This window comes from Taudactylus pleione, unplaced genomic scaffold, assembly GCF_031769625.1.
Source record: "Taudactylus pleione unplaced genomic scaffold, aTauple2 ptg000554l, whole genome shotgun sequence".
Lineage (NCBI taxonomy): Eukaryota > Metazoa > Chordata > Amphibia > Anura > Myobatrachidae > Taudactylus > Taudactylus pleione.
In genome coordinates, this window is record NW_028284956.1 from 654,229 (window position 1) to 677,074 (window position 22,846).

General features: G+C 43.8%; 1 protein-coding gene across 2 annotated transcripts in view; it reads left to right on the forward strand.

The window, feature by feature from the left end:
• The window catches only part of MEGF6 (multiple EGF like domains 6), a 433,964-nt gene that overhangs the window by 340,104 nt on the left and 71,014 nt on the right, over positions 1-22,846 (forward strand). For both annotated transcript variants that reach the window (XM_088452600.1, XM_088452601.1), the window contains exons 7-11: positions 2,180-2,305; positions 3,754-3,876; positions 7,253-7,375; positions 15,598-15,735; positions 19,023-19,145. In XM_088452600.1, the coding sequence (XP_088308726.1) occupies positions 2,180-2,305; positions 3,754-3,876; positions 7,253-7,375; positions 15,598-15,735; positions 19,023-19,145 (633 nt within the window). The remainder of the gene's footprint in view (positions 1-2,179; positions 2,306-3,753; positions 3,877-7,252; positions 7,376-15,597; positions 15,736-19,022; positions 19,146-22,846) is intronic.

Consider the following 22,846-nt stretch of genomic DNA (forward strand, 5'->3'; position numbering starts at 1 on the left):
TCTGTTGTAATCAGCAAAACTAACATTTTATAATCATCATCGTTCCAATAATATTAGCTAAAACCGTGCTGGAACAAAGGTCTCCGGCAGCTAAGGAGCTGGTCTGTTTATACAGCAGATATGACATAGAAAAACATTGGGACCTATTCATTTGGAGCCGTAATAGGGTGTCTGAAGTGTGTCATGTTTTACTTGTCACGTGTTGACATTATGAATGTTCTGAATATCCAGCTTATCCATTACTGCACTGAGCCCCTAACATCCACGTGTTGTGACTTTGGCCTGATTGTTGTGTGGGAGGCAAATCTGTTTTCACTCAAGAGCATACACACAAAATATTTTATATGTACACAAATATGTCTATAAACCATTTGCCTTTTGTATATTTTGTATTTTTTGTGTTTACTTTGCGTGCTGAATTTTTCACTTGTATTTTGACCCGCTGGATAAGCATCGCTGTAGCCAAACCTATTGCGTCAGCTTTCGTCTGCCTTGGAGATAAATTGTAATCTTCATTGGGTCAGAGACTGATGTGGGCGCATAAGAATTTTGAAATTGCGCAGCGCTGCGTAATATGTTGCTGCTATATTACGTATAGCAGTAATAACATCATCATATAAATTCCGCAAACTTGGGGCATCTGAAGATGGCTTTAGCTGCCGGGGCCAAGCTCCGGAGGGGGAGTGCTTTGCGATCGGAAATGGAAGTATCACAGAGTCGCAACATATATCGGAGATATCTGCAATGGTTGTTACAGGTTACATGCTGGGGATCCTTAATTTGGGTACCCCCAAATGGCTGTTTTCTAGGGATATCCTGCAAATACTATTTAATGAATAAACCTTTTAATACTCATCTGCCATCCTCCCTTCTCATCTCTCCCCAGTTCACCTGAAAGTTAATTTCCAATCAGTTAGTATGTAAGCTCTCACGAGCAGGGCCATCCATCCTTTAAGTTTTTACCCTGTATTTTCCATATCTTCTAACTGTCCCCACTTTGAGATATTGTCAGTGACTTTAATCCCTTCTGTCTGGCATGGGATCATGGATTGCTTCTCCTAAGAATTGTATCTCATTTTGTTGTATAATTTTCTGCAACATGTTTCAAGTGGTCTTACACTTGCATAACCCATTGTACTGTGCTGAATATGATGACCACTGTACTGTATGGCGATCACTGGGAAGCTCTCTGTATTGTTTGGTGGTCATCAGGTTGCTATCTGTATTGTATGGTGGTCATTGGGATGCTCCCTGTAGTGTAATGAATATCTGTCACTAGAATGGTAGAGACCCCAGTAAGTATAATCTAATGTACAGTGACTGGGCTTCATCTAACAGCCACGACATTTTCTATTTCCACTTCAGTGTTACTCTTGGGAACTCATTGCTGCTGGATTAAATGGTACCATTCATATCATATATACGAATGCCTGTACTTGGCCCTCACTGGTGTGCTGACTCTGCCTACTGGTTTACTGCACCTGCCAGTCCAATGCTGCACCTACTGGTGTCAGCTCCACCTACTGTGACAGGATCCTCCTACAGGTGCTGTGACTCCGCCTAGCATGTTGCATTGGCCTTGCTCACTCCCATTGTAGCTAGGGCTAATGAGTTGCTAACCCCACCACTTTCCACATTTTTTTCCAAGGCCACTTCATGTTCTGCCAGCACGTCTCCAATAAATGTTTATATTTTTGCTGACAACAATGTGACATAATTCTACAAGTAGCTATGTATTATAATACTATTATTATAATATATCAGGACCAAATTCCTACCAAATCTAACTCAGTATTGGCCAGGAGCATATACAGTAAATCATACAGGAAGTGCCTTGGGTGGGAGAACACCTACAGACCCAACACATGCTTCTTGGACATTGTAACCACTGGTAGCTTTGTGCAGAACTGAGACTTTGCATAACTAGCTAGCCTTGCTGCAGCGAAAAATACACTTAAATGCCAAATAATCAGAGTAACGTTCATCCATTAACAAGGTGATAATGCCGCAGGTGTGCTTGTTGTAATGATGAAAATAGAGTACAGAAAGTGTGGTGTCTATGAAATCCTGCACACCGCTAAATAATCACTTTGCTCCCTGTAGTTCTGTTATTGTATTTCCATCTCCATGATTCTGTGTGTATCACTATGTTGTTATGCCTTTTGTATTTTCTGCTTAGCACTGTACTCCTGCTCCACGGGAAACGGCGGCTGTGAACACGACTGCGTACAGATCACCGTGGCTCACTACCAGTGTCGCTGTAGGAACAATTATCAGCTGAAGGAAGATGGGAAGCACTGTGAATGTAAGTGTGTGACACAGCAGCACAGCGGGCCACGTATTGTGGACATATCATCAGCTTAATGACCAGATCTGATGGTCCGTCCTCCCACATAAACAGAGGAGCTAACTCTAAAGATATGGACGCCAGGCCGCTAAGGCCGGTGACCTTGTGTATGGCCGGTGACCACATGCGTACGCCACAGTCATCATGGGCCGATCATAATTTCCAGCCAGCTAGCCAGGATTGCTCTGAGGGGGGGTATTAGAAAGACATAACCCCCCTACTTAGTGTAATAATAGTTTTACTGACATTTTCTTTCTCCAAATTGAAGACAAAAGCTACAGTGAGAGCTGTAAAACATAGAAAAAGGTGCTGGATTTATACTCCAGGTGTTAGACATACTCTGCCCCCTGGATCTACAGATATTACAGTTCTCTCCATGGATGTGAAGCAAGAGTTTAGCATTAAAGTTTACTGTAATGAGAGAAGACATATTGGACAGAACTGCAGTGCTATGTGGGTGGGGGAGGGGGCATATCGGGCAGTCGGCCACCCGATCACATGTGTGTGGGGACCGCCCAATATGTTGGGTGTGATGTACGACTCCACGGGTGTGCGCTCTGGGCCTGATTCAGAGCCGGACGCTCTGACCAGAGCGCTCGCTCTGAATCAGGACCCTCCTGCCTAAAATTGGAGCGGCCTCTTGGCCGCTCGCATAGCTGTGGGTGACCACCCACAGCTTATGCGAGCGGCCAAAATGATGGTCGCGATGGTCAAGACCATTGCAACCATCAGGCTTGCGACGAGATCCTGCGGTAGGGTCTCGCTGCCGCAAGCCCAGGAGTGCTTTTGGCTCTATCAGAGCCAAAAACACTCCCACTGACATCACTCGTGATGTCAGTGGGGCCGGCTCCAGACGGTAGGCGTTCCCATGGGAACGCTTCCGTCTGGGCAGCCACGCCACCAAAGGGGGCGTGCTGTCACTCACCATCCACAGCACGCCCCTTTCAGTGCGAGACCCATAGCGTCGGATCGGCTGCTTTATCGCACCGTGCACGGACACCTTTAGAGTTCTCCAACCCTTCCCTGCTACATATATTACAATAGCAACAAAGACCGATACATGTATCAAATAATGGCCTAATACCAAGCTCGAATTACTTATATAGCAAGCTAAACACATTTATGTTTACAGCTGCAACCCATAGCTAACGTTTCATTGTTACTACTTACAATCTCCTACCCGGCGCTAGCAATCTCCTAGCCAGTGATTGGAAACAGGGTTTATCCATGAGGACACAGGCGATTTTTCATGTTACTTTTATTAATGGCACATTTTTTTACTTTATTTACTGTTATTTCAAATTACTTTAAACATCCGTGTTCTCGCTGTAGCGACAGAATTGTTTCATGTGTGGTAGGAGGTTATTAGAAAGTGCCTCTATAATTGTTACAATGTGTGTCAACAGTAAGCAACCCGTGTGCTACCAGGAACGGAGGCTGCATGCATCAGTGCACCAATGACGGCGGGCGCATTCAATGTACATGTCACCCTGGATACAGACTGGCAGCTGACGGCAAGACTTGTGAAGGTACGTTACTTGCTCCGGACCCCTCTGATTAATAAGGTTTACACATGAACACATGGATTCATCTGACAACAAACTCACTTTGGTTATGTAGAAACCCCTGGTCCATACAATGTTTTCTCTCCAGGAACTTTGTTCAGCTCAGAGACTGGTGGTTTCATTTGGAATGTTGGTTTTCAGCACCCCCAGGTATATTTAGAAAAGAAGGCACTGAAAGGGAACTTTAAAGTGAAACTTAACTTATGGAAAATACATTTTGGCCCAGGACATTAGATCATAGTTAATGAGAGGTTCCTGCTGAAAAATAGCACTGCCCTCCAAGAGTTGTAGTTATACGGGTCCACCGCTAATTCAGTAATAACATACTGTGTTACTACTAGTAGTACTAAGATGCACAATAAACTCCAATAAAGACATAACTGGGGAATGTTTTCAGAACGTTATGTTAAAATATAATCACCTTTATCCATGTGTGTTAGTACAAAAATTGTCCTGCAGATTCTTTACACAAACCAACACAATTATTGCTATTAATGCATTATTCGATTATTCCCAATTTAGTTATTATCGAGAAAGAAACAGCCAATTCATAAAGTGAGTGCAATGACATGATGTTATTAAAATGACCATACACACACACACACACGCACACACGCACACACGCATGTGTCCTTTATACACTGTTTCTGTAGTTGCACCAAATAGCTCCTAATGGCACACCAGGTGCCGCGCGACTCAGCTGGATCGAGCGTCTTTTCCGCTTAAAAATGTGCGTCTCATTAGCGTAATTAAAACAACAAAAAGCGACAAACCTACATTGTTAGCGCACACTGACCACTAGGGCTTGCAACACTTCTATAGCTGTCTGCAACGGAGTCTGAATCTGTGTAAAAAGGCCTCCGATACGAGCAGCCGCTGCTTTCCCTCGCACCACGGCCGGTAGGGCTTCATCTGCGACTTTGTACACATGTATACCAATTCCGATGCACAAAATTCGCAGCCTTGTGTCAGCCACACCAGGCATCTTGCGCCAGATAGCTCAAAGACATGTACAGGGTAAATTTACTAAAGTGAGAGTTTTTGGAAGTGGAGTTGTTGCCAATAGCAACCAATCAGATTCCAGCTCTTAGCTTCTAGAAGGTGCTAGTTAAATGTTAAGTAGAATCTGATTGGTACATTTACCCCTTAGTGTATGAGGACACCTCTGTAGACAAACACACACTCTCCCAAAATCTGCACCCTTAGGCAACACCTAATTAATATTAGAATAAGGTTTCCTCCGGCAATGGAAGTGTAATTCACAGCTAGTCTGGGAAATGGTGACATTTAAGCTGGTTACACACTAGGACGACGGATCAGCCACCCATCCAATCCGCCTCCTATATGACGGTTGGTAAGTGCTCACACGCCAATCGACCGGCCTGATGCATCATGATTGACGTTGCAACTGGGTGAGCATTTACATGTGCCCGCCCAGTTTAGCTGTCAATCACCGCCAGCCTCTGCAGCTAGTGTACGGGCAGTTGGCTGACCGCCCGAGCACACATCACGATGCATCACTATATCTGCAGATATATTTGGCGTTGACTGTGCTGCACAGCCGAAACAATTTGTCTGTGAACGACGTCGTTCACAGGCATATCGTTGGTACACACCAGCCGACACATACACGATATATATCAGCCGTTTAGTTGAACGGGCGATATGTCGGCCAGTGTGTACCCAGCATTATGTGAATGGTGGAACATATCTTACTCCTCAATTTGATGAGCTATATAAATGAGGACCGTTCAACACTGACCAATAACGAGGCTGCAGATACATGTTTGGGGGAACCAGTCCCTTTACTCACCAGTAAGGTGGTCTATATATAAACAGGAAATGTCCAACAACAATTGACGTTAAAAAATATAAATGATTTATATGTAATAAAGTGCACTTTCAAAGATACATAACCATGATGTCATGGAGCGACACATGAAGAGGTCTAACACTGTTCTCACTATTATTGACACAGAAATGCATATAAAACCACTAACATCAAATAAAATTGAATGAAAGATAAAATGAATAGATATTATTTTTCAATCACTATCACATGACAACACAACGGCATGATATAGATTAAACATAAAAAATAAACCATACAAGGAATGAAAAGGTCTCACTATATTTCAACCACGCGTTTCACCGTGGAAAGTGAATCTTTCCTAGCGACGGCTGTTATGTTTGTCCACCAATGCTGCAGGACTTTGGAGCAGTAAATAGAAGGCCCCCAAATGATTGTATTGTTCAACAGTTGATATAAACAGACAATATAATTTAAAAGAAAAGTATACCTTAGCCCTAGTACCCCACAGTAACCTCTAATCCATTCTCCCAATTCTGATCAATGTCACCAGGTTGGGATGTGTTAGGCGGCTCTGGATTGGTGGGGCTGTTGCAGTGATCACATGTAGGGGCTTTTAGAAGACTCTCCTGTAGTAGGGCCAATACTGGTTCTGTAAAAATTCTGGGGACAAGAGAATGTTCACACATGGGGACAGCCATACAGTACCAGGGACCGTCATATTCATTCTAGTATAGGTTATTTGGGGAGCAATCTGCAAAAATACCATCCCCGAAGTCAGATAGAAACATAGAATTTGATGGCAGATAAGAACCACTTGGCCCATCTAGTCTGGCCCTTAAATGACCCTGTTAAAGCAAAAAAAAACAATAAAAAATAGAAAAACAGGCATTATATTAGATATCCTTAATACAGTAAACCAGTGTCTTTTTGTATGCCACAAGTATATGAAATATATATATATATATATATATATATATATATATATATATTAATCTATATCACAGGTGTCCCTTGCCGGGGGCTGCAAGCTTAAATGCATTGATCAATTCATGACCCAAAACCTCACTGCTTATTATTATTGTTGGTTATTATGGTGAGTGCAGAGCCCCTGTGATTTCTATTTAAACAATGTGGTCACAAACCGTGATGCACCCCGGTTCTAGAAATGGAATTTAGTTATACATATACTTTGTCAGTGTACACTCAGCTTATGCCCCCTGTTAATGTAATGTGGTTACGGCAGCTATAAAATATAATACTAGTAGCCCAGCGTTCCAAGAATTTCCAGTTTTATGCAGCTGCCGGCTCAGCCAGTTTACATTGCAGTGGAAAAGTTAATGGGACTTTCCTAGTAGGAGGTGGACGGTATCTGTAACCCTGTCCTAGGAAGCCCATTCACACTGCCCAGAGAGCATTTACCAGCCAGAGATTGCTTTTCTTGGCAGAATAGTTTTTTTTCCTTTTCTTATTTGCATCAATAATCCTGTTTTCACATTGGTAACTTCTGTCCCCCGCTTCTTTTTAAAGACATTAATGAATGCGTGACCGGCCTGGCCATGTGTGCGCACAGCTGTCTCAACACTCGTGGTTCCTATCACTGTGGCTGCAGTCCTGGGTATGAATTGGGAGCTGATGGAAAGCAGTGCTACAGTAAGTGTTCCAGAGGGGAAACTGTTGCGCTTAAGCAGTTTAGACTTCTCCAACAGCTACAGCTACAGCTACGTGCAATTGGAGTATTTGGCTGTGAAATATTTGGTGTCTGTTACTGCCAGAAATACACAATTGCAGCACGTTTGCTTGTGTCACAGCTACTTATTAAGAGTTTCTTATATAGCGCAACATAGTCTGTTGCGCTTCACAATTGGAAACATTTATAGAACAAAACTGTGTAATAACAGACAGACATAGTGGAAGGAAGTATCTGCTCTCAAGCTTTCACTCTATCTATCTATATATCTATCTATATCTATATATATATATAATATTAACACAGATACGGTATATTTACTAATGTGCATGGGTTTTAGAAGTGAAGTTGTTGCCCATAGCAACCAATCAGATTCTGCTTATCATTTATCCAGCACCTTCTAGAAGATAATAGCTAGAATCTGAATGGTTGCTATGGGCAACATCTCCACTTCTAAAAACCCCGCACTTTAGTAAACATACCCCCTATGTATCACTCCCTTATACCCAGTAGAACGTTAGAACCTTGAACATATCAAAGTGTTACCAAGTTCTTACTCCTTACTCTCAATTTAAACTAATATGCTCATTGAATGTTTTTCCTTAATGGATTCCTATCAAACATTTGTTACATGTGTTACAGCTTTGACAAGTTCTCCCCAGAAAGTAATTGATATTTTAATAGCCGCTTATGTGTTTCTCTGCCTCTCAGCGTGCAGAGGGAGCCGCGAGTTTCTGTAATCTCTGAAGGAACTATAATCAGTGATTTTACAATTGTTTCCTGATTTGATGATAAGTGTTAACGCTTTGGTGCCATGGGGGCGAGTCACGTGACTTCCGTGCTGCGTGTTATCGTATGCTAAAATTATGCCAAAACTGTAAGGCCAGATATATTATAATGATACATAATTATCCTAACGTTCTACAGTCCTTCTCCATCACCCAGCTGGCAAACTTTCTATCTTGTGCAAGTTATGTCTAATGTTGTGCAGTTCCCTGGCTAGTAAATGGGATGTTTGCACTGAATAATGGCTGATGTGAAAAGGAAAGTGTTAGGCATTTATAGCAAATACAGCATATCAGGCAATCTCAGGACAGGCGCATATGGCCTCTTTGTCCTGGGGGGCACGATGCTGTGATGCACTTCAGGGGACATTAACTGGTCCAGGACCCACATAATTATAACCTCCTTTAGTGCCACCCACTGGTTAATGGGGGTGGTACTGAGAGCCAATTGTGTTGTGCTCCCTTGCAGCTTCAGATACAGATGTGTCCCCCCACCCACTACATAGGAGCCATGTTAGAGACACCCAAGGGTGAGATGTAGAGAGAGATAAAGTGGAGAAGTTGCCCTGATCAACCAATCAGCTTCTAGCTGTCATTTCATAGGCTGTGCTAGATCAATGACAGTTATAAGCTGATTCGTTGCTGTGGGCTACTTCCACACATTATCTCTCTCTGGGTGGGATGTACTAGCGCTAAAATGCCGCCAAAACGGTGAAATTTTGGGAGGTTTGACCGCATTCCCTATATGTACAAAGCTCCGGAAAGCAAAACTTTCCAGAGCTTGTACCCGATAACTAATGCCATATATCACAGGTTCTCAAACTCGGTCCTCAGGACCCCAAACACTGCATGTTTTCCAGATCTCCTCACAGAATCACATGTGAAATAATTAGCTCCACCTGTGGATCTTTAAAATGTAGCAGTGAGTACTGAATACACCTGTGCACCTGCTGGGTGACCTGGAAAACGTGACCTGAGGACTGAGTTTGAGAACCACTGCCCTATATATATGTCGTTGTCTAATAGAAGCCTTCTCACTGCGTAATTCCCAGAAAGGGATCCAATAAGATCCCTCCCAGGGTCCCCCGCGGCCCGAACACCCATAAACCCAAAAGTACTCTTTTCGCAAAGGTGATTTTATGCATGCAGTGGTGGGATGTATCTCATGTAATTGTGGATACCGGCATTATACAGTATGCTGACAATATTAAAATGAACCTCTATATACCCCTGCCTGTACCTTCTAAAATCCTTCCTATAAACCTCTAAGGATGACGCTAATTTGCGTACGCAGTCATACAATAAATAGAAAAGAAAAAGGTATGTTGTAGCGCTCAACCTTCTCGTTTCTTCCAGTAATATATGAATGACTAATTGTCAATAAATGACTAATTGTCAGTAAATTGAAACAAATAGATTATGATGGTATAAATTGAGTAACATAAACCAAGTTGCAGTCAGTGAAAAAGACCAGATAATGATGAAATAACACAAAAATATTTATTCACTAAACCAAGGATAGTTAGAGCTGGTGCACAACTATAAGATGGTTTCTCTGTCTCTCAACCATGTAGGATGAGTGGTAAATCGGAAATCTAATGGTTAAATAGTTCCTGTCCAATGTCACTGCATAATCAAAACAAAATGCGGCGTCCCGCTAATAATGAAACAATGATGATGATTGATGAATTAAGGTGCCCGGGATGATGTTCCTGGGGTCAGGGAGTACGATTTGGCCTTGATGGGGAGAGGTTAGTTCTCTACAGTGCGTATAGCTAACTGGCATCAATGTCGGAGGGTGCCTGGGACTCACCTCTCTACCCTGAAGCGCACCGCTCCTAGCCCTGCCGGCTTAAATAAGAAGAGAAAAGCGCCGCTAAAGGTTGAACCTCGACATATAGACTTTTCTCCACGCTAGTTTGCGTCGGGGGTACGTCGAAAAGATCCAGCTCTGATTTTGCGCATTCAACTGACTCTTAAAAATAAATATCACCAACCCCTCGCGTCGCTTTTCTCTTCTTATTTAAGTTGCGACGTCTCCGGTTTTTGTTTAAAAGGGGCATACACCATGGCGGATGTGTTGTTGTCCGCTTCCGTTTTCTTTTAGCTGCTCCTTTCCTTGTATATATTAACCCTGAACCATCTTGTTTTGCTTGATTCGCATCGTGTATTTTATTCACAACGGCCGTTGTGGCGTGTCCGATAACATCTTTTGCGATATTACGTGCAGCGGTCTTTACGTGTGGTTTAGCCAACTCTAGACCTCTTCGGAAAAGAGGCACCGTTTTTCTGAAAAGGCTTCGAAAAATGCCGCCTAATCCGCGGCCGTACATGTACGCGCTGCCGTGAAAGCCGGATAAACCATTACCGGCTTGCGCTTTATAATATTGTGCGTAGAGTGTCGGATCACCATAATTTTTAATAGCGACCATTCTGCTAGTTAATAAAAATCGTTTTTGCGTCGTCTAAAGTGTAGTTTCACGATCGCCTTCCCAAACTTAAATGCGATGTTCTCATTCTGGTCGTTCTTTATCTCTATGGCTATAGTGTCAAAATGTGCTTTGCACAAAGGTACATAATCGGGCTTCTCATATCGAATTGTGACCATATCGTTGTTACGCCCCTTAATTTCAACCGTGCGTAGCAATGGGACATAACTATCACCGACCCTCTGGTGTTCGATAATGTCTGTGTACACGTACAACGTATATTGTCCGTCGTTAATGTCAGCGCATGGCTTTAAAAACTTAGTTTTAGGTTGTAAACCCAGTATTCTTGTCAGTTTAGCGCCTGCTGTGATCTGGTACAAGGGCTTATTGTCGAAGGATACGCTGCGTTCAAGCGGATCATACCATAGTTTTAACCCTCCCTCCAGTTTATGTTGCGCAATTTCTGCATTGATTACTACAAGTAGCGCCTCGATTGTTTCATAAAAACCGGGTTTAATACACACCCTCGTGATATCCAAGCGCTGGCTATCCCACTTTGTTATTTGCAACACACAATCGTGTATATATCCAAAGTATTCCAGGTGTGGGGGTATTGTATTTCTGTAAGAGCTACCTCCCATTCACCGTTTAAGTGTATCGGTTTTGCAAGTTTTGTTGTATAGTTAGAAATCTTATTTTGCGGGAATGTGTCTGCCGAGGCATTGCTGGGTAAGGATATGTAGAACGATCTGTCATCCATCTCTCCTTGTATAGCAGATGTTGTGTTTTCTATATCTTTTATCTCCGATGCAGCGACCCAGCTGTTAAATTTTGCGGGGTATCCGCGCCACTTGACCAATGCGTATTTCCGTCCTCTGACCGTCTTATTTTTTAAAATCTTTTCCACTTTGTAAGTTGTATTATAGTTTTTTGGTATGGTTTGAAGCTCTTCAGGGTAAAAACTACCCGTCATAGTTTCGCCGTACAGATCCGTCAACGTATAAAGCGGCTTAAGACCTTTAGTGTTCACTCCGTGTATTGCAAATATTTCCTCAGAATAATTCTGTTCGTAGCCTTTCTGAAATATATCCTTATATTTGGAGATGCGTACGTGCTCACCGACGGCTAAACGCGGCGGGGATTTACAGGCTTTAAAGTAATCTCCGTACATGGTCTTGAAAATTCTCAAGGCATTAGAGGGGTTCACTTCACACGGCGTAAACTTAATCGTTCTGTGGTATGTATTATTATAGCTGGTTATGAAGTCCTGTAATACGTCTATATATCTGTATGTATTCAGAGCTGTGAAATAACGCCACATCCGTGTTTTTAAAGTCCTATTAAAGCGCTCTATAACCGATGCTTTGACATCGTTATTGGTAGTAAAATGATGTACACCATATTTTTCTGACAGCTTTTTTAGGATTTTGTTTAGAAACTCTTTACCACGATCAGTTTGCAGCTTCTTCGGTATGTAATAATGATGGAATATTTTTTCAAATGCATTAGCGACCACTGTAGCATTCTTATTCATTAGGCTTACCGCCCACGCTCTCTTACTGAAAATATCGATAATGGTTAGTATGTACTTAAAACCATTGTTGTACCTCGCGAGATCTATGAGCGAGACCAATTCGCATTGCCATTGCTGGTTTATATCCGATATGCAGATCATGTTCCTTCTATAGTTTTTCCTGGCCGGCTTATGTAAAGTATAAGCATCTTGACCACGCAGCCATTTTTTAATATCGGTTCTTTTAAACCTGCCTTTATTTGCAGCATAAAACTTATCAATGCCGCTATAACTCCCTGGATTTAATACCGTTTAAAACGCTTTTTTCATCCGCATTTTTCCCAGCTAGCCACGTGGTGTCACACGTCGGCGTATTTGATTGTAGACATAATCAGCTTATTACTCTTATAAGGGTTAATAATATTCATTATACGTTGCAATTAATTACGAATTACCCATTTTATATAAATGCTATATTAATTTGATAGCCCATTATTATCAACAGCATATAAAATTTATATACAGTTAATATTAATATATGACATTTTATATAAAAAAGATATAACATTTATATGACATTTTATATAAAAAAGACATAAAATTTATATACTGGATATAAAATTTATATGACATTGTATATAAAAAAGGGGCGTAAAACAGGGCGTGTCAGGAAGAGTGATATGGGCGGGGTTAGGGCGGAGAGTGGGCGTGGTGTGTGAGGAGAGTGGGCGTGGTGTGTGAGGAGAGTGGGCGTGGTGTGGGAGGAGAGTGGGCGGGGCACCTGTCACTTTTGAGTTTGACAGAAAAGTGTGCTCTATACTACTAGTTCCACATGCCCACTCTGTCAGCAGTCCCCCCCACCTGTCCCAGGCTTCAAAAGAAAAACTCTTTATTCTCCCAGTCTCTTGTGTGAAATGCAAATAGCCCAGCTACAAGAGACAGACCTAAGATGACACTCTAGTCTTTGAAATCATGTCCTTGCAGGAAGCCTGCTAATGTAGGTGTGCATTCGAGCCAGACCACCTGTAGTGAGGGCAGACACTGTCCAGGAAGCTTATCTACACAAGCTAGTTGTCACGTAGCCATTTCTGAAATATATCCTTTATAATACGTAAAGTCATGAAATAGGCTTCTGGTGAATCGCCGTAACTTATGGCGATGGTCACAGATGCATTTGCATGATGCTAATAGTATTATCGCCACATGTACTAAAGTGTGAGTTTATCTAAAATGGCGCTTAGGCGGACATTTCGCAAAATGGCATCTTGCGGCAAGTCGCAAGATGGTGTCGCTGCGATTCAATTTTAAACTGATCTTGTCTCAGCCAATAATCCAGTTTCGACAATGCTCTGCTATGCATGCAGTGCTGGGATGTATCTCATGTAATTGTGGATACCGGCATTATACAGTATGCTCTGCTATGCATGCAGTGCTGGGATGTATCGCATGTAATTGTGGATACCGGCATTATACAGTATGCTCTGCTATGCATGCAATGCTGGGATGTATCGCATGTAATTGTGGATACTGGCATTATACAGTATGCTCTGCTATGCATGCAGTGCTGGGATGTATCGCATGTAATTGTTGTTACCGGCATTATACAGTATGCTCTGCTATGCATGCAGTGCTGGGATGTATCGCATGTAATTGTGGATACCGGCATTATACAGTATGCTCTGCTATGCATGCAGTGCTGGGATGTATCGCATGTAATAGTGAATACCGGCATTATACAGTATGCTCTGCTATGCATGCAGTGCTGGGATGTATCGCATGTAATTGTGGATACCGGCATTATACAGTATGCTTTGCTATGCATGCAGTGCTGGGATGTATCTCATCCAAAATGCGATGCTTGATACAGCCCATCCTCTAAGGTTTCATACATCTCCCCTCTAGTATGGACCAATTCCAGACACTGTTGGGGTTCAGTTAAGGAAACTTTGTCTATCGTAGTGACCATGGGGGGATTGTGACCTCTTATTCCCCTTTCCCACCGGCCAAAATACCCGGGTTATTGCCGTGTCAGTGGAAAAGGCTCCTAGGAAAAAATCCCAGGTCAATTGACCCGGCTTTTGTTCCCGGGTCTTGCGGAGGGTTTTATGCAGGTAAAAGTCTGGTCAGGTTCAGTGGAAACAGGTAACCCGACCTGTTTATAGCCTGCTGATTAGGTGAAATCAGAAGCTGTCTGTGAAGTGAGAGATTACAGTCTCCCCATATGGTCCGAACCGTTCCAGTTTTTTACCCCATTTTTACCTCGCTTTGTACGGGGAGGCTGTAATCTCTCCCTGCCCGTCTCCTCCTCAGTGACAGCTGTGACATCAGATACCCCCTGGAAGGACCCCCTCCCCTGGTCGTCAGTCCGCTACCGGTCTAGCGTTCAGGGGAGAGCTGGAGTTTCCGGCGCTTGGTGATGACCTAATCTCCAAGTGCCGGCACTGCACCTGGGTGCAGTGTGAACAGCGCCGACCCGGAATATTCCCGGGTCGATGCAGCAGTGGGAACTGGTTAAATCCGTGGTCTGACCCGACTTGGAACAGGGGGCCTGATTCAGACCCGTTCACAAGCGGCCGCTTGCCCGTACGCGGCCGATCTTATGCATTTGCGTATGCATCGCAGTGTGCATGCGCGAACTAGTTTGAGCGATCGGGTAGTGCTACTCACTGAATAACTGTCAAAAGAGTGACAGGAGATGCAGTTTGTGGGTGGTAACAGGGCAGTAGTAACGGGGGAGAGGAGTTGCGAACGCAGGCGTGCCTGAGTGTTTCAACGCCGTTTCAGAGGCGTACATAATTAACAGGCAGCGTCATAGTACACGTCACCTGGTTGATTTTTACACAGAACTGCTCGCAGTGCTTGCGGTAAGGTACAGTCAACCACAAGCGCTGCGGTCTGATCCGATGGTTCCCGATGTACTGATGGTTGTATATACTTCCTGGAGATGATGTACGCTAGTGGGCGGCTAAAGACCGGCTGGTGGGCGTCTATAAGCACAAAGTGATCGCTCGCCAAGACATAGTGGGCGTGCTTATGTCTTGCCATGCGATCGCCTGCCTTGACGTCACTTAGCTGAATTTGCATACGCTGGGAGCGAGCGGCCGCATCTAGCGAACGGGTCTGAATCAGGTCCAGTGTTCCAAATCCCGGGCAGACGTGGGATTTTGGTGGAAAAGCTGTATTATACTACTGTTCAGAATGTAAAATACTGGCAGCTAGAGAGGGGCATTAGGGTGCCATCTTTATGTAATATCAGATATGACACCTCACACTTCTACATTAAATCTGGGCCTCCTAAAGTGTAATAGAGCAGCTGGTCGCTGTCATTACGTCCACATTAGCAGTGACTCAATTTACAAAACAAATACGTACACAGCAATAATCCACATCCAGGGTAGTGAGCTTCCTGTATGACCTAAATAATTATACATTAAGTGATAAATTTTTTTCTGTTCCAGGGATTGAAATGGAGATAATTAACAGCTGTGAAATAAACAATGGCGGCTGTTCTCACGAATGTCGCCACAGCAGTACAGGGCCCCTATGCCTGTGTACGCAGGGATTGGATCTGGATTCCGATGGGAAAACGTGCATAGGTAAGCGTCTGCTTGTCGTATTCTATCGGTAGCGTGTCCGTGTATGGTGTGCTGACCGCGGACGGAGATACATTCGACTTTGGATTGCTGATTTGGCGCATGTCCAAAGGAAAGGAAAAGGGTCCCTCAGCAGCACAGAGTATATCAGGAGATGAATGAAGTATCATTGAGGACAGGGCTGCATGTGAGAGGGGCAGTGACATGATGTGAGGAGGGGAATGGAGGCAGCAGGAAGCCACAGACTGAGAGTTATATAGTGGGAGGAGCAGGATCCCCCAGCAGCACAGAGTATATCAGGAGATGAGTGATGTGTCAGTGAGGACAGGGCTGCATGTGACAGGGGCAGTGACATGACGTGAGGAGGGGAATGGAGGCAGCAGGAAGTCACAGACTGAGATTTATATAGTGGAAGGAGCAGGTTCCCCAGCAGCACAGAGTATATCAGGAGATTAGTGATGTATCATTGAGGACAGGGCTGCATGTGAGAGGGGCAGAGACATGATGTGAGGAGGGGAATGGAGGCAGCAGAAAGTTACAGACTGAGATATATAGAGTGGAAGGAGCGCTGTCCCCAGCAGCACAGAGTATATAAGGAGATGGGTAATATGTTAGTGAGGACAGGGCTGCATGTGACAGGGGCAGTGACATGATATGAGGAGGGGAATGGAGGCAGCAGGAAGCCACAGACTGAGATTTATATAGTGGAAGGAGCACTGTCCCCAGCAGCACAGAGTATATCAGGAGATGAGTAATATGTTAGTGAGTATAGGGCTGCATGTGACAGGGTCAGTGACATGATATGAGGAGGGGAATGGAGGCAGCAGGAAGCCACAGACTGAGCGTTAAATAGCTGAAGAAGCAGGATCCCCAGCAGCACAAAACATTACTATGAAGCTCCTGTCACACTGATGCAGGACAGTTGTGTTGTCACTTGAATTCATACACATTTAGTTAACATGCATTAATGTGAGTATCTTGCTCTGTAGTGATCCCTGGTGTCTATAAAGGAACATGCCCATTACAGTTCAGGCACTTACATCTCTCTACCAGAGTCCCGAGCTGCAGTATTAATCCAGTGTTTGCTTGTGTTGTGTATATATATATAGATTCTAGTCTAGCTGAAAACCCACACAGTCTTCTTTTATGTTTTTTTTTTTTCTTTCTTTTTTTTTAAAGCTGGTTTATATTGTATTATATCCAAGATGAAACACTTCCCGAAATGTACTGCAGTTTAGAATCCAATCATGCACTAACTGGACTGTTACAGTCTTTGCCACCAGCTAAATTAAATTGTTTAACCAAAACTGTCCAGCTGGAGGTCGTGTGAGTTAACAAATCTGTTGCGGAACCTGGAGAATATTTTAGATGAAAACATATTGATATTCGCTCTTAATAGACGCTATATCTTCTTTTGTTTTCCTTACTCTATTTTGAAGCTTATGGTAAATCTCATGATAAAGATATTTCCTGATACAGTAAGTCAGCCTGTCTAGTATGTAAGCTTCTACAAGGTTGAATTTTTAGCTGCAAGCTATTCTCAGTGCCAGGATTTACAGCCTGTACCTTCATTGGCGAGGATTAAAGCCACGTTCTCCTAGTTCATGTCATTTTAGTACTGGCCATGCTGTGATTATAGTGCGGTGCAATTTCCAAAATGCAATTTTTGGAAGAGGGTAACAAAATCACAGGAGAATGTCTTTTGTGTATAACCATCTGAAATAAATTGAAAATACTGGTTTTAAAATATGCACTGGTAAATTACATGATTTCCTTCAAAGGGGGGAAATTCAATTGTGTTTTGGGTCCCAGACAGGAGCTATTCTATTGTTTCTGCTGATGTGCGCGAGTGCAGCCGGCACCCATTATTTCTGCTCGTATTCTCCTTAGGTGGCAAGCATAAATGTGCAAAAATGCGGGCTTTTAGGCGGCCCAAACGCAGCGCATCCTGTACTTTAGACGGGTTTAGCCACTCTAAACATCTAAACTTGCTGCATTTGGGCGTAACAAGTAATGGTCTCCCAGGAACTAATTTCAGCATTGCACGCTAAATGCAGATTCCCAATTATTGTGAATTTTGCGCGTGCGCAGGACCCGTTCTGTGAACTGATTGACAGGCAGGACAGCCGGCATTCCCGTAGATGGAGGGGTGTCCGTTCCGTTCTCCAGGAGTGGCAAGGTCAGGGGCTGCGTCCACTGAAGCAGTTTCCAGGCTTTACAAGCTGGCCAGCCTAAGTAAGCTGAGACTTACTCAGCTGGCTGGTGGCCCGATGCCGGGTTCTCCCAGTCGGCGACCTTGGTCGCAGTGCTAGGATCGCAAATGCAGTAGGGGGGGTAATACACCTCCTGCCGCATTTCCATGTTTACAAGGACGCTGCTAGCGTGCAGATTTGCAATTCCCTTCAGTACTGAATCACGCCCCCAGTAACTCGCACCTGTCAGCACAAACAATTGGATATCGCCCCATCACTTTAGACAGATCGGGGAGAAGAGAGCATGAAAAAAACCATTGAATTCCCCCCAAACTATTCATATATGTTTCTATAAAGATGGCTATATTTACAGTGTGAACCAGTATGACAGAGGGTCCAAATATATATTTTGGATTAATGTTTACATATTGTTTATGTATAAAAATATATTTTATATTGTTATTATTAATAATAATAGTAATAATAATAAACAATAATAATAAAAAAATAAATAATAATAATAAAAAAATAATGATAGCCAAATTGGCCTAAAAATGTTTTTAAACAACAAGTATAAAAATTATTTTTAACTCTAAAGACCTATTATATAACAGTTAACCCATTGGTCACAGCGGAGGCAGCCATTTCATGTCTTCTTGAGCAAGGATCTGGTGCACTAGGAAATGGTGACATCACTGTGATATGATGCATTTCACTTTCTCATGGCTGCTTCCACTATATACAGATGTCAGGTGGCCGTTTAAAAGATACATTTATTAAGGGCCATTTTCCCTACTATTAGTCCCTCACTGCTTAATATTTCTTAGCAGTTGCCCCATCAGATGCCACCATTCCCCTTAACACAATCTTTGTATTCTGCCCATTCTCTTGTAGGGGGCATCTATAAGCTTTGGAATAGATGTTAGGTTTTCATAGTAGCAAGATGCAGTTGTCCCTAGATAAAGGACCTTCATTGTCAGTGGGGTATGTCAAGTTTGTGCCCTTAACCACTTTCTACTTACATAGAGGTCTCAGGGCTGTCTCATTTTAAACTGAACTCTTGGTTTGATGAGTCTGTTTCTTTTGCTTTTCACACAGATGCTGATGAATGCACCAACGGCGCCTCCTGCTGTCAGCAAGAGTGTTCAAACTATGCCGGGGGCTACGAGTGTGTCTGCTACTCTGGTTACAGGCTCAATTTGGATGGCTGTGGATGTGATGGTAAGTGACTCTCCTTTGTAATATATCAAATACTTGTTAAAAGTAGAGATGAGTGGTTCAAGTATTTGCTGAAAACCGAACACACCCGAACTTTTGGGGTTTCCGAGTCCAACAGAGTCCTGGCTTGGATCACTTTTGGGGTTCTGAGTAGAACAGAGGGAAGGCAGTTATTAGACCGGCGGACTGAATGCCGCTGGTCTAAATACCAACGCCTAAAGCCTGACCCGGGACTTAAGATAGCCTATCGTAATCCCGACACTGGAAGACAGACAGACGCCGGACCCATCTAGGTAAGTCTGGCGCGTCTTAACTGTTAGCTACGGGGGGGGGGGAGGGTTAGATTTAGGCACCCCTGGGGGCACTTAGGGTTAGGCACCCCCCGGGGACGGTTAGGGCTGGGCTAGGGGAAGGGAAGGTTAGGGTTAGGCGCCACTGGGGGGGGGGAGGTTAGAGATAGACACCCCCCAGGGAAAGTTAGGTTTAGGGTGCAAGAAGGAGGGGTTAGGATTAGGCACCCCTGGAGGGATTTAGGGTTAGGCACCACCCTGGGAGTTTTAGGGTTAGGCATCACCAAGGGAGGGTTAAGGTTAGAGGGGAGGGGGGAGTGGAGGGTTAGAATACTTACCAGCCCCAGTCGGGATATCCTCCTGTCAGGCTTGTGCAGTTGGGATTTGAACTGCAGGTAAACAGCCGCCAGCATTTCAATCCCATTTCGAACAGAGTCCTAACTATGGCCCTGATTCAGAGCCGGACGCTCTGACCAGAGCGCTCGCTCTGAATCAGGGCCCACCTCCATAATTATGGAGCGTCCTCCTGGACGCTCGTATAGCTGTGGGTCACCACCCACAGCCTATATGAGCGTGCAGGATGATGGTCGCGATGGTCTTGACCATCGCGACCATCGCCAGTGCGAGCAGAAGCCTGCGGTTGAGTTTCTCAACCGCAAGGCCAGGAGTGATTTTGGCTCTATCAGAGCCAAAATCACTCCCACTGACATCACTAGTGATGTCAGTGGGGCCCGCTTCTGACGGTAGGCGTTCCCTTGGGAACGCCTACGTCTGGCAGGTACGCCCCCGGCACGCCCACCAAAGGGGGCGTGCTGTCAATCAACATCGACAGCACGCCCCCTTTGATCAGACACTACGAGCGAAGGAAAGTCCTTCGCTCATCGCGCATGCGCACGACAGAGCTCCCTCCGTCGTGCGCATGCGCAGTGCACACCATCGACCCACTTGCGAGCGGACAGCCGCTCGTGAGTGGGTCTGAATCAGGCCCTATGATCACTAAGTTCGGTATTCGGAGGTAAAAACCGGATCTCGGGTAGTTTGGATTGCATTTAAGTCTCGCCCTCATGATTTCCGGTGCTATGATGTGGTCAAAATTGAGTGGATAGTAAACTATTGGATGCTAATACTATTATAGGAACAAAAACACGTCCAAGTGACATGATTTTATCTGTTTTTATCAATTTGTTAAAGAAATACCAAACCAAGACACTTGAGGGTGATTTTGTCAAAACACGATGATGATGATTTAGAACCAAAACCAAAACACGGGGGTCTGCGCGCATCTCTAGTTAAACGGTGCTGTAAAGCTAAACCGCAGATTGATCCAAAAAGGTGTCAACAACATTTGCAAATGTACATGGAAACAGAATTATTTGACATTGTATGTACAGTACTTTTGTTGACTTGCCTGCACTCACAGAGCATTCTTTATTTCATAATAAGACCATAAGAACCTTTTAATTTGTCATGTAGTAAGAATGTAAAAGAATTACTTCTCTCAACTAAAAAGTCTTGTGAACTGAAATCTGAACAGGGACCTAGTGACCTCACTGAGGCATGATGTGCAAAGTTCTTAATGCCTCAGTGATGTCCTAAGTTCCTAGGAAATTGGCTGCAGTCTCACGTATGTTAGACAAGTTCATAAGTTGTTGGTCTTTACTATGAAGGTGAAAGGTCTACTCCAGTCTTCAGTCTGGTGCAAAGGAATGTATGAAATATTCATGCTTTTGTTTTGCTGTTTCACAGAGGAAAATGTCCATAACTGATTACTGTTTTCCTTGGAGAAGAATCTTGAAATCTCCACGCACTCTAAAGTCAACATGTTTCTATTTGTTTAACTGTGCCAAGTGCAGTGGGTTCCATAGGTCACATTGAGCTTCATGCTATCATACTTCAAGGATATTTTTCTTGTGTCAGGCAGTTTCCGATTCTCTGATTTTGTCCGAGCCCTCGGTGACATCATACTGCACCCCCTCTTACGTCATGCTATTGTACCGTCTACTGTATGCTGTGTGGTGAGGGGGCAGATCCATTAATTAGATATAGAGGAGGATGTTTTAGCTGTACATTTTGCTAGATAGCTTAGTAGCATCTTATACAAGCTAGGTAAAGTCATGCCATATAAAACATTATTATATATCCACCACTTTGTGCTTTTAACCTCTACAATAGTCTAATTCAGTAGTTCTCAAACTCGGTTCTTAGGACCCCAAACAGTTCACATTTTCCAGGCCACTCAGCAGGTGCACAGGTGTTTTCATTACTCACTAACACATCTTAAAAGATTCACAGGTGGAGCTAATTATCTCACTTGTGATTATGAGAAGATCTGGAAAACATGCACTGTTTGGGGTCCTGAGGACAGAGTTTGAGAACCTGTGGTCTAATTTATAGCTAGAGGTTTCTAGATTGTTTGAAGTGTGTGCAGAGCCGTAACTAGACTTTTTCGGTGCCCTTTGTCAGAGAGAGCATTGCCCCCCTCCTCCCCATTTTTTAAATAGGGACATAAGAAGAGATAGGGGAGGCCAGGAGATGCTGGGGATAAAAGAAGAGGAAGCTACAAGTGAGAATGATAATAAACAGGACAACTGATAGGTCCAACAGCGCCCCCGCCCTGCGGTGCCCTGTGCCATGGCACTGGTCGCACTGCCCTAGTTTCGGCCCTGAGTGTGTGTACATAGTACACATTTTGCGTGCGATAACTTTACTTGTTATTCCAGTTGCAGAAGGTGGATGGTGCATTTGGGAACGTGAAATCCTGAGACACCTTAAGAAGCAAATTCAAGAGTTATTAATTCAGGTCTATAAATCATTCTCATAGGAGGTAAAAGCTGTGAGAAATTTAAGGGGACAATGGGCTCTATTTATTAACATTATTTTTACTAAAATAAAGTGGAAAAGGGTGTTTTCACACCGGGGGTCTGCGATCATGGGGGGCGGGGCTTAGCGCCGGGGGCGGGGCTTAGCGTCGGTGGGGGGTAGCAGCGATGGTGGGTCGGCGCATGCGCGGGCTCTTAGTCGCGGTATTTTTTCCGAAAATACCGCGACTAGAGTGCGGATGGGATCCGCAGGGACAGAGCTTTATCGCAAGCTCTGTCCCTGCAAGGGATTTATAGTAAATCCCTGTGATATTGCCTGAATTCGCAATGCCAATTCACTCGGTAATATCACACTACAATCCGCATTCAATATGCGGATTGTAGTAAATAGAGCCCTTAAACTGGCCACACATCTAAAGATTATCTGTCCAACCAGCCAACTAGTTGATTGGTTGGAATGAAAATCTGGTAACGTATGGGAGTAACTGATGATCAGCAATTTGCTCCTAAATGCCAGAAAACAGATGAAAATGGTCGTCAGACAAGTTTGTTAAATGTTTGATCTAAACAATTTGTTCAAACAACAGTTTTTGTC